A 13,768-nucleotide genomic window follows, 5' to 3' on the forward strand; every position below is an offset into this window, starting at 1 on the left:
CTTTTCTCTACTATTCTTAGGCATTTTTATTTATTAACTATTTCTTTTTGCTTATGTATTCATGTATAATTCATTTTATTAACAATAGTAATTTTTTTCTTTCTCTCTCCTTTTTTTTTTTTTTTAACAGAACTAAAATTTAACGTCCCCATAAGGGATGCCAATTTGTTGTAACCAGACTTTTTATGACTCATTTAGAGTAAAGTCTTAACTGTTTTATTAAAGTGTAATTCATGGGTCTTTTAGAATTATGCTCGTGAGCTTTATTGGTTATTTTTAAATGAATAATAATCTTAATGTAAGTAATATCGGTAGTTTGAATTTATGTATTTCTTGATTCAAGCAAATTAATAATTATTTGATCTTTTAAATACAATTCAATCCGGTGACTCTAAGAAGGTTAAGCGTAAATTTTATGACTAATAAGTAACTCATATCTGTCACTAATTGTTGTTATTGCTGCTTTGGAGTTTTCTAATGCTTAGTTTGGTAACATTTAGTATTTTCTTAAAATACACGAATGAGTTCGTGGCCTATAGAATGTTGCAACTTCTGTTTTCTCGGCTATCGCCGGAACCACTATCAGCTGGCCTCCTTTGCTGTACCTCGCTCTTTAGCATAGTCCGATACTATTGATGCTCTCAATACGCACTCGAGTGGCCTTAGCCAACACCCATGAGTCGCGAAAGTCAAAAGTCCACTGAAAGCTTACAAATTTTGAAATTAATTTTTCTGAGGATTTTACAATTAAATTTTAATATAATGAAGCAATGCGTAAATTACAAATTTTAATTTAGAATACATTTTGAAAATTGAACAACTAATAAGCAAGTAACTTTTTGTTTATACATACATACATTTTTACAACAAGGCTGGCCGTATTTTATGTCAGCATATTATAAAGAATTTACCTTAAAGCTTATACATACACGCACACACGTAAGCGACGTATGAGCTTCTCTTGTCATATAAGCTTGCTTTGTATTCACAATATGTCTTATCTAAATTTGACGGACGGAAAGCTGTCAGTTATAATATAATTCGTATTAACTCGGGATGTAACAATAAAACAAATACATAGTTAATTTAAGTAGTGAAACTGTAACGAGGCAAAATGGCCACTATATTCTAAAATGCTCTCGCTGATGCAACGTGTATACAAAGAGCATTAATTTGACGCTTCTCCGAACTGTTTGTTTTTCAGGAGCTGTATACACGCTGAGAGGAGGGGACGAGGACGCCAACGGACAAACAGTTGAGGTGCAGAGACACAGCAGCACCAGCAGAAAAGGACAAGGAAAGTGCGAACGCGACTACCGAGACACAGCAGCTGCTATGTATGAGAGTAACTGCGAGAGGAGATACGTGGCCGCAGCAGTGGCAGCGGCCATTGCTTGAGCAAGATATCGTGAGTACGGAAGCCCGTATGGCTCATGCGCGCTCCATGTTGCGCGAGCACATACGGAAGCAAAAAATGTGCTTGCTCCACCTAAGGAAGCGCACTTGCGCGCTGTGCTGCTTGCTCCTGTTTTAGGAGTCTGTCTACAATGTATCGATGGTTCGTTGCGCTGCGTTACGCTCCTACACGACGTATTGTTTTATGAGCTTAAGGCACATTATAATTTAGTAAAAGCTAACCTATTCTTTTGTTTACAACATCTTAATTGGGTTTTACTTATTACTGTTCATAATTAAAAAATTAATCATGAGTTTCGAAGAAAACGTGAAGAAATATTTTGAAAAAAACTGTTCTCAAGCAGAAATAAAAGCTTTGCTCGAAAAAGACTTTGAAGTTACTGTGCCATTAATAAAAGTGAAGAGAACTTTGGAGAAGTTGGAATTGAAGAGGAGAAACATAACAGAAAGTAATTTGCGTGATATTTGTGTGGCTGTAGTTGAGAAATTAAATTCATCAGGCTACAATGTTGGGTACAGGGCGCTGTGGCAAAAATTAAAAAAAAAATACAATCTGAACGTAAAAATGGAGACAGTTTATCAGATACTGAAAATAGCAGATCCAGAAGGAATCAAAGAAAGGTTTGGTAATGAATTGCATCGTAGAGAGTACCTAAATCCAGGGCCAAATTACTTGTGGCACCTGGATGGGTACGATAAATTGAAGCAGTTTGGTTTTCCTATCCATGGATGTATTGATGGATACTCCAGAATGCTACTATGGCTTGAAGTTTCCAACACAAACAACGACCCACAAGTAACAGCTTATTATTATTTGTCAACAGTGGAGAGAATTGGTTTTTTACCATCAATGATCCGGTCTGATAAAGAAACTGAAAATGTTCTTATTGAATCTCTTCAAATTTCTCTACGAAGTGCACATAGTGATAAACTAGCTGGGAAAAACAGTTACATCAAAGGTACAAGTACTAGGAATCAGAGAATTGAATCTTATTGGGGGAAAATGCGTCAAAATTTTGCAGATTACTACATACAATTTTTCAAAGGCATGCAAGCAATAAATTTATTTGATGGTTCAAAACTTCACATTCAATGTTTACAGTATTGTTTTGGACATCTCATACAAGCTGATTTGCAATTTACCAAGGAAATGTGGAATGAACATACTGTGAGAAAACAAAAAGTTTGTAATAACGTGGGAGGAAGACCCTATGTTATGTTTCGCTTGCCAGAGAGGAATCAGGATAAAGACTACAAAAAAAGTGTAGATGTGCAAGTAGTGCAAGAATTGATAGATAAATGTACATCCAAACCAACTCTAATTAGTCCCCTTATCAAAGAACTGATCAATATTTTAGTACCCAATCACAGTATTCCAAAAAATACCAAAGAAGCCCTTGACTTATACAAGAAAGTACTGGAGGCTGTAAGAAACCATCATACAGAAGATTTGTGATAACCTTTATTGTAGTGGTTCAAACAATAGCTATACATGTGTTATATATCAGTGAAGTAGTAGCAAGTTAGTAATAATAGTGTCAATCATTTTAATGGTTTTTTTTTCCATAACTATAGTAGTGTAAATTTCAAAAAATAAGCTTGGGGCCAAGGATGGCCAAGTCTCTAAACAGAGGGATGACAGGTTGCAGTTTGTTTTTGTGTATTAGATATTTTCAAATAATATAGTGTGAATTGTGTTGTAAAAATAAATTTTATTTTATTTGTCATTTTGTTTATCATGCGAACACATGTATTACAGATGAGATCTGTTGAAATGTAACTACTTTACTGAAACAATATATGTTATTAATGAATTTTTTTTTTAACACTATAACCAACAATCCTTTCGATCCTTACATAAATTTAAATGTTACACAGGTACAAACAATTATTTAACCGACAATACTTGTCTAAAAACATTACATTGTCTCTTTATAATGTGCATGTATTAACCAACATTCTTACAACCAGCATACTTTACTTTCATTAACATATAGTCTAACTGACTGGTTGTCCACTAGAATTTTAATTTAACGGTAAACTTAACTAACTATTATCATAGTATCACAGTATAACATTAAAACGACTCATTTTTTATGCTAATTAGTTTTCATCTGAAAAATCGGAATCGGAACATTTCATTACATCTAGTACTGTACTTGCTTTTGGTCGACTGTCTGGCCAATAATCAAAACATTTTAATAATATTTTTTTAAAATCCTTGGGTACATAACTCATATCGGGTTTTTTTTTTGAATCATTATAGCTCTTAATGTATTAAACAGACCACACATCATATCATTGTTTGATACAGTCCAAATTGATTTTTCTGAGAAGATCTCAACAATCACACAGCCCAGTGCCCATACATCAGATTTTACTGAATGAGACTGCTTGTCAACAATGATCTCGGGTGATAAGTACAAAGTCGTACCTTTCGGGTGCGAGCCTACAGTTGAATTTAGCTCCGAATGTAGTCCTTCGAATCGACTTAGCCCAAAATCAATTAGTTTCACCTCACAAGCTTCATTGACAAGTATATTCTCAGGCTTGATATCTTTATGAATGACACTAGGTGTCAAATCATGAATGAAACTAACAGCCATACTGATTTTTTGTGCTATAATAAGTTTTTTCTCTCTCGTCAAATTAAATGATCTTTTTGTGACGGGATTAAACAGTACTTGTCTTAAACTTTGACTTATAAATAATTCTGTTATGATAAAACAGTTCATCGGATCTGCAGATACAGCCATCAATGAAATCAGGTTTGGATGTCTTAAACGTGAAAGTGTTAAAATTTCTCTCTTTAAGTATTTGTAATCATCCGTTGATTTAATTGTATTTATTGTCACGGGGGTATTTAACCACATTCCTTGGTTTACATAGCCGAAAGCTCCTCGCCCTTACTCTTTGCTAAGCATTGTAAAGTATCCATAGGTTTTCGCGACAAGGACATATATATATATACACATACTAGTAGGGCTCGACCCCCCTGCGCGCTCCGAGCGCCAACCCCCCCTTTTATTGTGTTATAGCGTTAGAAAGCGTTAGAAATCGTTGATAGGACTTTAAAAGATTTATCTAGTAGTAATAAGCCTTTTGGAAATAAAATAATAATTTTAGGTTAAGACTTTCGTCACATTCTCCTAGTAGTAAGAAACAAAAGCAAAATTACTATTGCTCAAGAAAACATAAAATTTTTCAATTTTTGGCCTTTATTTCATATTTTTTATTTAAAAAATAATATACGTTTAATTTATAAAAAATTTTCTTTATTGCTACTGAATATAGGAGAAGGCAAAATTTAATTCTTTTATAATCCCTCAGACATGGAAAACAAATGATGTATGTTCTAAAATTTTTAATAATAATGATTCTTTTATAAGTAAAGCTATATTAACACCTCACAATGAATACACTCATTTTTTGAACAAAAAAATTTCAAACAATATGGTAGGAAGATTAGTAACGTACTATAGTATTGATAAAGCAACTTACAAAGGAGTAGATAAATCAGATTATAATATTTATATTAATTACCCTACAGAATATTTAAATAGTTTTAAAGAAGGTCTTCCTCCACATAAATTGAATTTAAAAATTAACGCTATTGTTATGTTAATACAAAACTTAAACATATCTGAAGGACTTTGCAACGGTACAAAATTACAAATTACAAAATTATTTAAATACAACATCAAAGCTGAAATAGTCACAGGTGAAAAAAAGGAAATAAAGTCTTTATTCTCAGAATAACACTACTAACTAACAATTCTTTTTCGCTACCATTTATATTGTACAGAAAACAATTTCCATTTACCTTAGCTTTTTTCTATGACTATCAATAAATCTCAAGGTCAAAGTTTTGATGCCTTAGGATTATACCTTAGAAAACCATTATTTTTTTATGCGCAATTATATGTTGCATTGTCTAGATGTAGATACCCAAAACAAATTTTTGTCCAAATTGAATCAGACAACAAATTAAAAAATAAAAATATCGTTTGGAATGAAATTTTAGAGTAACAAAAAAACTATTCTATAGTTCATTACTATTTTTATACTTTCTTGCAAATTTTCTCTTTCATCAAAAAAGCAAATTTCAGTACCGTCTAGTACCCAGATTTATGTAATCATAAACAATCCGTTTTTTGTAATATGTTTTCGGATACACCATCATTGATGCAAAATTTTATTAGTGTGTGACATATATACACATGTATTGCAACTCCTTTTTATGATAAAGATTTTTATATTCCACATCCGTGCCCATTTTCAATTTGTTATACTGCAAATATCTGGCAAACTATTAATCTGCCAATAAAACTTGAAGAGGAGGATGAATTCACAACTAAAGAGTTTTAGCACGAAACTATTAAGTCTTCATGGGACTCAGCTTCAAGAGATCTGTCAGCAATTAGTCATTTATTTATTAAGGTTGGACATTGTAGAGTATGTGTAACTGTATGTGAGTCTAAGTACTTAGAGTTTTTTAAGTATTTAAAGATGAGTTAGTATGACCAGAAATCTAGTACGGTAAAACTTTATGCCATAAAATAAACATAAAGTGCTGTGCATACTCTGGTCACCGAATCGCTGCTCCAACTATTATACTGTTGAAAGTGTTGCATGGTGTTTTGATATTCTTGCAACTGAGTTGGGTTGTTGTTATAACAAAACTCGTTGTTTCCTTAGTTGCATGCATAAGGATTTGTGTCTGTGTGCAAGCGTGCACGCATAACTAGACTCGGTAGGTAAGTGTGTCTAAATCTGTGAATATTATAATTGAGTGATAGTGGTTGCATCAATTTTTGTAAGGCTTATTAGACGTAAATGAGTATACTGGTTACCTAGAAAAAAACTATTTACTTATGCGTATGTTATTGTGTAAGTCTAAAAAGTGTGTCAAAATTATTTCTTGTATTGAATTGTTCGCTTTTCGATGGACAGTCTACAGCAGAGCCTTATAGATCAAGAATTATTATCTTGAGAGCTAAGCAGAGCAAAGCAGAGGTGTTTAAGAGTGTATTAGGTCAGTGTAGTTAAAAATGTCAGAGATATTTGTCTGTCAGAAGTGTTTGAGTGTGTTACATTCAGAATGGCTCAACGTTGGTCTGAAAACATAGGTTAAAAACGAAACGTTACAATACAACTTCTCATCCAGGAGACTCGTAGAAGTAGGCTTAAATTTCAGAACGAAGTTCTTTATGTCACGTACTGGGAAGGCTGGAATTTTAAAACCCACAGACTTTTCTTATTAAACGGAAGTGGTTTATCCGAAGTCTTTTTCTCTCAATTTTTCCCCCTTGCCCCTCACCTACTGTTCTCTACACACTTACCCTCCCCCCACTATAAATGTATATCTGCCAACCGTGCCGTGTTACTCTTCTGCACACCTTTGCCCACCATTCCCCCTCACACTTCCAAGCAATTAATTTGTAAACAAATTTTGATTTTATTTTTCCACAACATTTTTTATTTGACTTTGAATTTTTTCTTTTACAATTCTGGAAAAAAAAAGAACCCTTTCCAATAAAGAGATTTGAACCCTCGACCTCCTGCATGTGAGTACAGTACCTTACCCACTCTGCTACGAGCACTGCCAACTATGTAAGCTCGGTTTCTTGTACTTATTGTTTGGTTCGTAACTATAATATTCCATTTTTATATGCTTTAACTGATAATACATTTAATATATAATAAATTATGTATTTGTTTCCTAGATAATACATCTAAAAAAAAAAAAAGTAAATAAAAAAATAGACAAATAAACATGTAGAATACAGTTAAAGAACGTATCAATAGTTTTGAAAGGCACTTATTTTAAATTCAACAAACTAATTATGTTACAATATCAGATAGTTACATAAATAAAGTAATTCATTGAATCAATCATAAATGAATTATGCAAGATCATTACATAAATATATTTTAAGTTTCATATCATTTTAATGGTTTTTAAAGGCACTTATTTTGAATTTAATAAACAAATAATGGCAAAATGTCATTGAGTAATTATATAAAAATAAGACAGAAATTGTATTAGCGAGCTATAAAATCGCAAAAATAAAAGTAAAAACAAAAGTTTTTTTTTTAATTAATAAAATGATATATGAAAATAAAATAAAATAAATTTATAAAAGACATGAATAAATACAATGGAATAAAAAAAATGTAGTTAAAAAAGGGAATGAATAGAAAAGATTAAATATGAAAATAAAAAAAAGGAATCCAATAAAGGAAATACAAGAAAATGAGAAACAAATGTTATCAAATGAAATATGAAAAAATAAAAAAAGAAATAAGAAAAAAAAAACAAGAAATAAAGAAAAAAATAAAACAAGAAATTAAAAAAAGGAAAAAACAAATGATAAAATTATGAAGAAAATTAAGACAACAAACCAGGGGGTATGAATTAGTCATGGGACCCTCGGTAAGAACGAAGTTCTTTAAACATGAGATGAGTATAGACACAATTTCTCAGGTAACAAGAAGGTCACCAGACCCACACAAAGAGCGAAGCTCTGTTAACGTAAGTACTGTATTCATGTTGTTTACTAAAACAAAAACTTGAAAAACGAATAAATTAAAAAAAAAACAATCGTTTAGTACTTACGATGGTTGAACTTCATGAGTACTGTATTTATGCACGACATTCTCACGAAGTTTAACCATCGTGAGTACTAAACTATTGTTTTTTTTTTTTTTTTTTATTCGTTTTTTAAGTTTTTGTTTTCAGTAAACAACATGAATACAGAACTTACGTTTACAGAGCTTCGTTCTTTCTGTGGGTCTGGCGACCCCCTTGTTACCTGAGAAATTGTGTCCATACTCATCTTATGTTTAAAGAACTTCGTTCTTACCGTAGGTCCCATGACCCATTAATACCCCTTGCTGTGTTGTTTAAATTCTCTTTATAATTTTTTTATTTTCTATTTTAAATAAAATTAAGTAAGAAAATTTTTCGCTTGTGTAATACATTTATGTAACGTACTCGTTACTTAATCACAAAATGACTAATTTTGCGTTAATTCGACTCATGTGCTGTTCTTTAGTAAAACGCAATCTTTAACTAAAAAGTGTATTATACTCTGAAGCAAGAATAATCTTTGATAATAATAATTTTTTGTTTAATATTAACATAACCGGCGTTTTTAACGTTAAACTTTTAATGAAATAGAAAGATACTCATGCTCTCTATTGGATATATTGTATATCTACACCAGCATTTACTGATGTGAAAGAGCTAGACTCTGGGTGACATCTCCAAATAACTTTAAGCGCACAGTTCTGCTCACACCTAATGCTCTGACAAAGCATCCACAAATTTAGGAAATAAGCAATTTCTAAATAGCTGAATATTAGATGCTAGAATCTGCTGGTTAAGGTCATGCATACTAATAAAGGAAATAATGCTGAGTTTTTTAACTAATACAATGTGCAGGAATAACAAACAAAAATATTGTATCAACAGATAAAGAGAATGAGTAGGCCGCGAAAGATTTAAAAGCTAGAAAGTATACGTACAATTATGTTTTAAATAAGCAGCTTGATTTTGTTAGTTACTTGGACACGGCATTTGAGATTACTGATAAGTTTGATGAGTTATACCTAAAAAAATCTAACAGACTGCAGATAATATGTCGTAATAAACTGGAAAAAATAGATTTGAAAGATTAGTTAAAAGAATTTATATTTGTTGGTAAATTTAAATTATTATTAAATAAGATGAAAGGTGCAGGCACTACAGTATTATATAAAAAGGAGAACTTTTTGTTAAAACTATTACAAAAATTAAAGTAGTCAGGGTAATTTAGCTTTTGTGTCATAAAAACTAATACCAACAATAAAAAAAAAATACAGTTTCACGTACGCAGTAAAAAGTTTACCATTAAAAGTTTCATATTGTATTTCTAATGCTATGGGCCTTTACGCTGACTGTATGAAAAACCAATTTGACTAACATACCTCTCTATGACGCACTTACGTGTCCATCAACATATTTATTATGACACAAGTTCACTGTAATAAGAATACGCATTCCTTCATATATTAAGTATATATTGAATGAGTAACAATAAATTAAAACTAAATATCTTATATAATTTCTGTTATTGAAATGCTCAAACTAAAAAATTTATCAATAAATTTGTAGAAACTGGATAAGGCTAAGCATTAAAAAGTTAACTATTATACCAACCGATGTAACAACAACCACAATTTTTTACGATACTTTCACTTAAGATTTAAAGATATTTTATAAACCAAATTATTGTTTGTATCTAGATAATTTTTCTTAGAAAATCAATAAGCAATTATTATTATTGATGCCACAAATAAAATTTAAATTTCCTTATTTTAAATTCTATTTTAAATAAAATAATAAGGTATATTTATATCCTAACTTTTTTTTCTATAGATATCATTCTCTACAAGAGAGATTACTACCAGATTAAACTGTACAAGGTTCTAGTTGTCAAATATACAGTTTTCATGCTAGTCTTAGAATCCACAGAGCCCCCTTCCTTACAGTGTTTAGAGAAATGTATACAGTTTCTGTATTCAAAAGTAGAACTACGTGTTGCGTTTACGTGCATTAGCTAGTGAGTCTTTCTCGTTTTGTAACTATATATCTTAAGACGAATCTTCTGCCTTTCTAGAATAAAGCCTAGCTTGCGTTACAGTCCACCTTTTAGTCGGTCAAAGCTTTTTCTATAAACGTTACTTTGAATTTTAATATTTTCTTTAAATATCTCAGTATATGCTTCAGTCTAATTGCGTGTTCCACTGTGTATGATTTACAAAACTTACTTACAGGATTACCTGCATAAGCAATGTACGGTAGAGTACACTGACTTATTAAGAGTAAGCAGCCTATAGCACTTTTATGGAGTTTATAATTAATTCTTCTTTTTTAATTAAGTGTTTTATTATTTAGTAAATTGTTGAAAACATCTGCAGAAATTCCTCGGTTTCAAGGTTTAGTTTCAGTTTTGCCATCTGCTATGCTCAATTTTTTTTAAACTGCATTTATATTGTCCTGCTGATCTAACTTGATAACTTTATTAAGATAGTTGACATTATTGTTTGTATCCAAAAATCTTTGAACTTGTTGATAATCCTCAATTGTGAATAACTCTTGCATGTTTGACTTGAACGAACTTAGCAAATATAGAAAAATAGGCATAGTTTATGAAGATTTAAATACTATTAACGAGAATTAACAAGACAAGAAGATGAGATACCCGTTTTAAAATATACACACGCACGCATTATTTACAAATAGGACAAGTTCTGTATTTTTTGAAGAATCATATTCCATATTCTGCTTCTTATTTACAAGAAAAAAAGTTGATCGCAGTTTTTTCCAGGAATTTACGAAAAACCTTGTGCAACTAGTTTAGCTTTATAAACTGCTAGCAGCCCCCCCCCCCCTATTTGGCCAAGACTCACTGGATGTATTACCACAGTGTCTTAACACATCATGTATTAGGTTTCCAGTTAAAAATTTTTCATTTATTTCTGACACTTCTCAGAACAAAAATCTTTTTATTTAAAATATATTTGCTCGGAATCCATGCAGCTTATTTTTTCAAATAATATGCTGTAAAAAGTGAGAAAATTAGATTATGCTGAAAAGTACCGTGCGTTCCTTTTACTATAAGATAACTGTTGTAAGGGGCTGTTGAATTGCACGGATAATGAGCTATATCTTTAAGAAGAGAACCAGACTCCTTGCTGTAACAAACGCCCTGGAACAGGATAAATATCTCTAACGTGTCTATTAGCAGCTGATATTTTCATTTGAGAACTTTGAGTTCAGATCATCTAAACTTTTGTCCAGTCGTCTAGATATCACCAACTATGCAGCAGTAGTCTTGGAAGACAATCTTGATTTTAGCATTATAGCATTTTCAGAATAGAAAGAAGAACATAACTTAAAAATGAAGATCAAAGTTAATCAACCAGTAGCAAAAATAATACAAATAAATAATAAGATTAAAGTGAGTTAAAAGAAGTTTTAATGCCACAAAAATTTGATTTGGACTCTGAAGAATCAGAAAATATTTTGAGAATATGTGGTAAGACAAATCTTAATATCGTATTTATCTTAACTGTACAATTAAAAAAAAACAAAACACTTTTCAGTTTAAATGAAGGAGAAGCTGAGAAAACAAGAAAAACTGCCAAATTCAACCATTATCATGTATTGAAGGACTTTTCCCACATAATACTCGCTCAGGAATGATCAAATTTCATAAGATGTGTTGTCACTTAACACTGACTATGTGCTAATGTGCGAGTCACACGTTACTGAAACCTTCTGCAAACTCTTACTTATTACAGTTACTTCATGAAATCGGTCGCAGTAGTGGTTTAGTTAATGTAAAGTATTCTTGTAAGCATAGCAACTTGTCCTCTAGTGGTCAAACGTTAAGACTTCCTTATATAGCTAATTCGTGGTTAGTTTTTATAAGTAGCGGTAAAAACATTTTTATTTGAACAATCGTTAATATAAATAGTCTATGACACATTAAGTTATATTAAATTTCTGTAAGGATTTGCGATCAGTTGGTTTAGTAAGTCTTAGATTTTTGCAAACATATAAACAAACGCTGTCACATTATATAATAGTAAGATTTTCTCTGCCTCATTCAGCTTTCATATACACAACCTTTTAGAGCTAATTCGTTTTTTATATAGTAGTAAATTTTCCAATGACCAAGTGTTATTACTAAGTCTTTTTTTTATAAGTAATATATATTTTCCACAGCATTTACTTACTTTGGTTTTTCTGTACTCTGCACAGCCTGGTTAACGTTCTAAGGTTCAGCAACGTTAACAGCAGTCCAAAAACTAATCTGGTTATTTAGGTAAGCAAGCAAGTTAGTAAAAAGGGTCAGACGTTTTGAGCTTTTCTTTGGAATTTACTGTGCACAAGAAGCAGTTTCTGTTTTTAAATTATCTACATGTCAAGGTTCTTTACGAATAAAAATTATTTTTATATCATTCTTACTAATAATCCAATTTTTAAGGCATATGTCAAAGCAGATTTATAATTTTTTTCATATAAATGAGCGTGAGCAACCTGGAATGTCAGAGATTAAGCGTAGCAATTGCATTCATAGATTATACACAGGTTTTCATATACTTTTACTAAACTGAAATGAACCAAAAAGAGTTGTATGGTGTTTACGCTGTTCATCGTTTTCTGTCTTTATTACATTAAGAAGAAGGTATAAAATAATTATGACTACTTCTTTGTTTGTGTATGAAGGCTGATGAAAAATATTCTTTTAAGGCTCTGAAACATAGATAATTATAAGTTTCAAATTTTTATCCCGTTTTTTTTAAGGTTGAGCGTTGAGTTGCCTGAAATTATAAAATATAAATATAGAAAAAACATGCTAAAGTAAGGTTTAAAACAGTGATATTGAAGAACAACTTATAACTATTTACATCCATTTAAAAGATTATTAGTACCGCACAAGAAGATCTATTTGTAATTTTTAAATTGAATTTGCATAAAAACATAACTTTGCTAGTCTTAAAAGTTACTCAATGCTCTATTTTTACTCAGCTACAACTGACCATAGCAGATATTGTACATTTTAGTCTATTCAGTCATTGTAATGATACTGCTCTTCATACACCTGTTACCAATTAGATCAAAATGTCAAATCAATAGAAATATTAAGGACTCCATACACTGATGTATATGATCAACTATGAGCAGTAACAAATTATAACATAACAGTTTTATTACTGCAAAGTTAAGGTAAAATAGCAAAAGAACTATGTAACGTATTGTAAGCAGTTACAGGGAGACAACTATCTTGATTTTCAACAAATTTTGAAGAAAAACTGACAAAATTCACTTATGTTATGTAAGAATATTAGAATTTACTCTTATTTGTCAATGGTTAAGTATTAAATGTGAGTAATTAAATTCATCAACATTTCCCATCTCACACACAATGGCCAAGGCAACTCGAATTTCTTAGTTATAACTACAGTTTGTAGAAACATTGTCATCCATAGCAATTAAAAAAAAGTGGCCCCTTGACCAGGAGTTGAGCCTAGAACTCTTATCTTGCTGGGAAAATGCGTTACCAGTTAATATTCTTACACACCATATGAGCAAGGCATTAGATTAAAAAAATCGCCAAAAAAGTATAAATTGTAGCAATTGAAAAAAGAGTCACCGAGACCTCGATGGCGAAACTGGTAACACAATTTTCTGGCAATAAAGGATTTCCAGTTCAAGTCCTGGTCAAAATGGCACTTTCTTTTAATTGCTATGTATAACAATGGTTCTACAAACTGTAGTTTTAACAGGAAAATTTGA

At 31.2% G+C, this 13,768-nt stretch overlaps 2 protein-coding genes across 2 annotated transcripts in view; one reads left to right on the plus strand and one right to left on the minus strand.

The window, feature by feature from the left end:
- Positions 1-13,768, minus strand: part of Nos (Nitric oxide synthase) — a 2,633,257-nt gene that overhangs the window by 2,324,929 nt on the left and 294,560 nt on the right. The gene's annotated exons all lie outside the window — the stretch shown is intronic.
- LOC149374386 (uncharacterized) lies at positions 1,706-2,872 on the plus strand. The gene has a single exon (XM_089593983.1). The coding sequence runs from the start codon at positions 1,706-1,708 to the stop codon at positions 2,870-2,872; it is 1,167 nt and encodes a 388-aa protein (XP_089450109.1).

This window comes from Copidosoma floridanum, unplaced genomic scaffold (assembly GCF_036245765.1).
Source record: "Copidosoma floridanum isolate Cflo_tuat_1 unplaced genomic scaffold, Cflo_Japanese_pri ptg000020l, whole genome shotgun sequence".
NCBI classification, from domain to species: Eukaryota; Metazoa; Arthropoda; class Insecta; order Hymenoptera; family Encyrtidae; genus Copidosoma; species Copidosoma floridanum.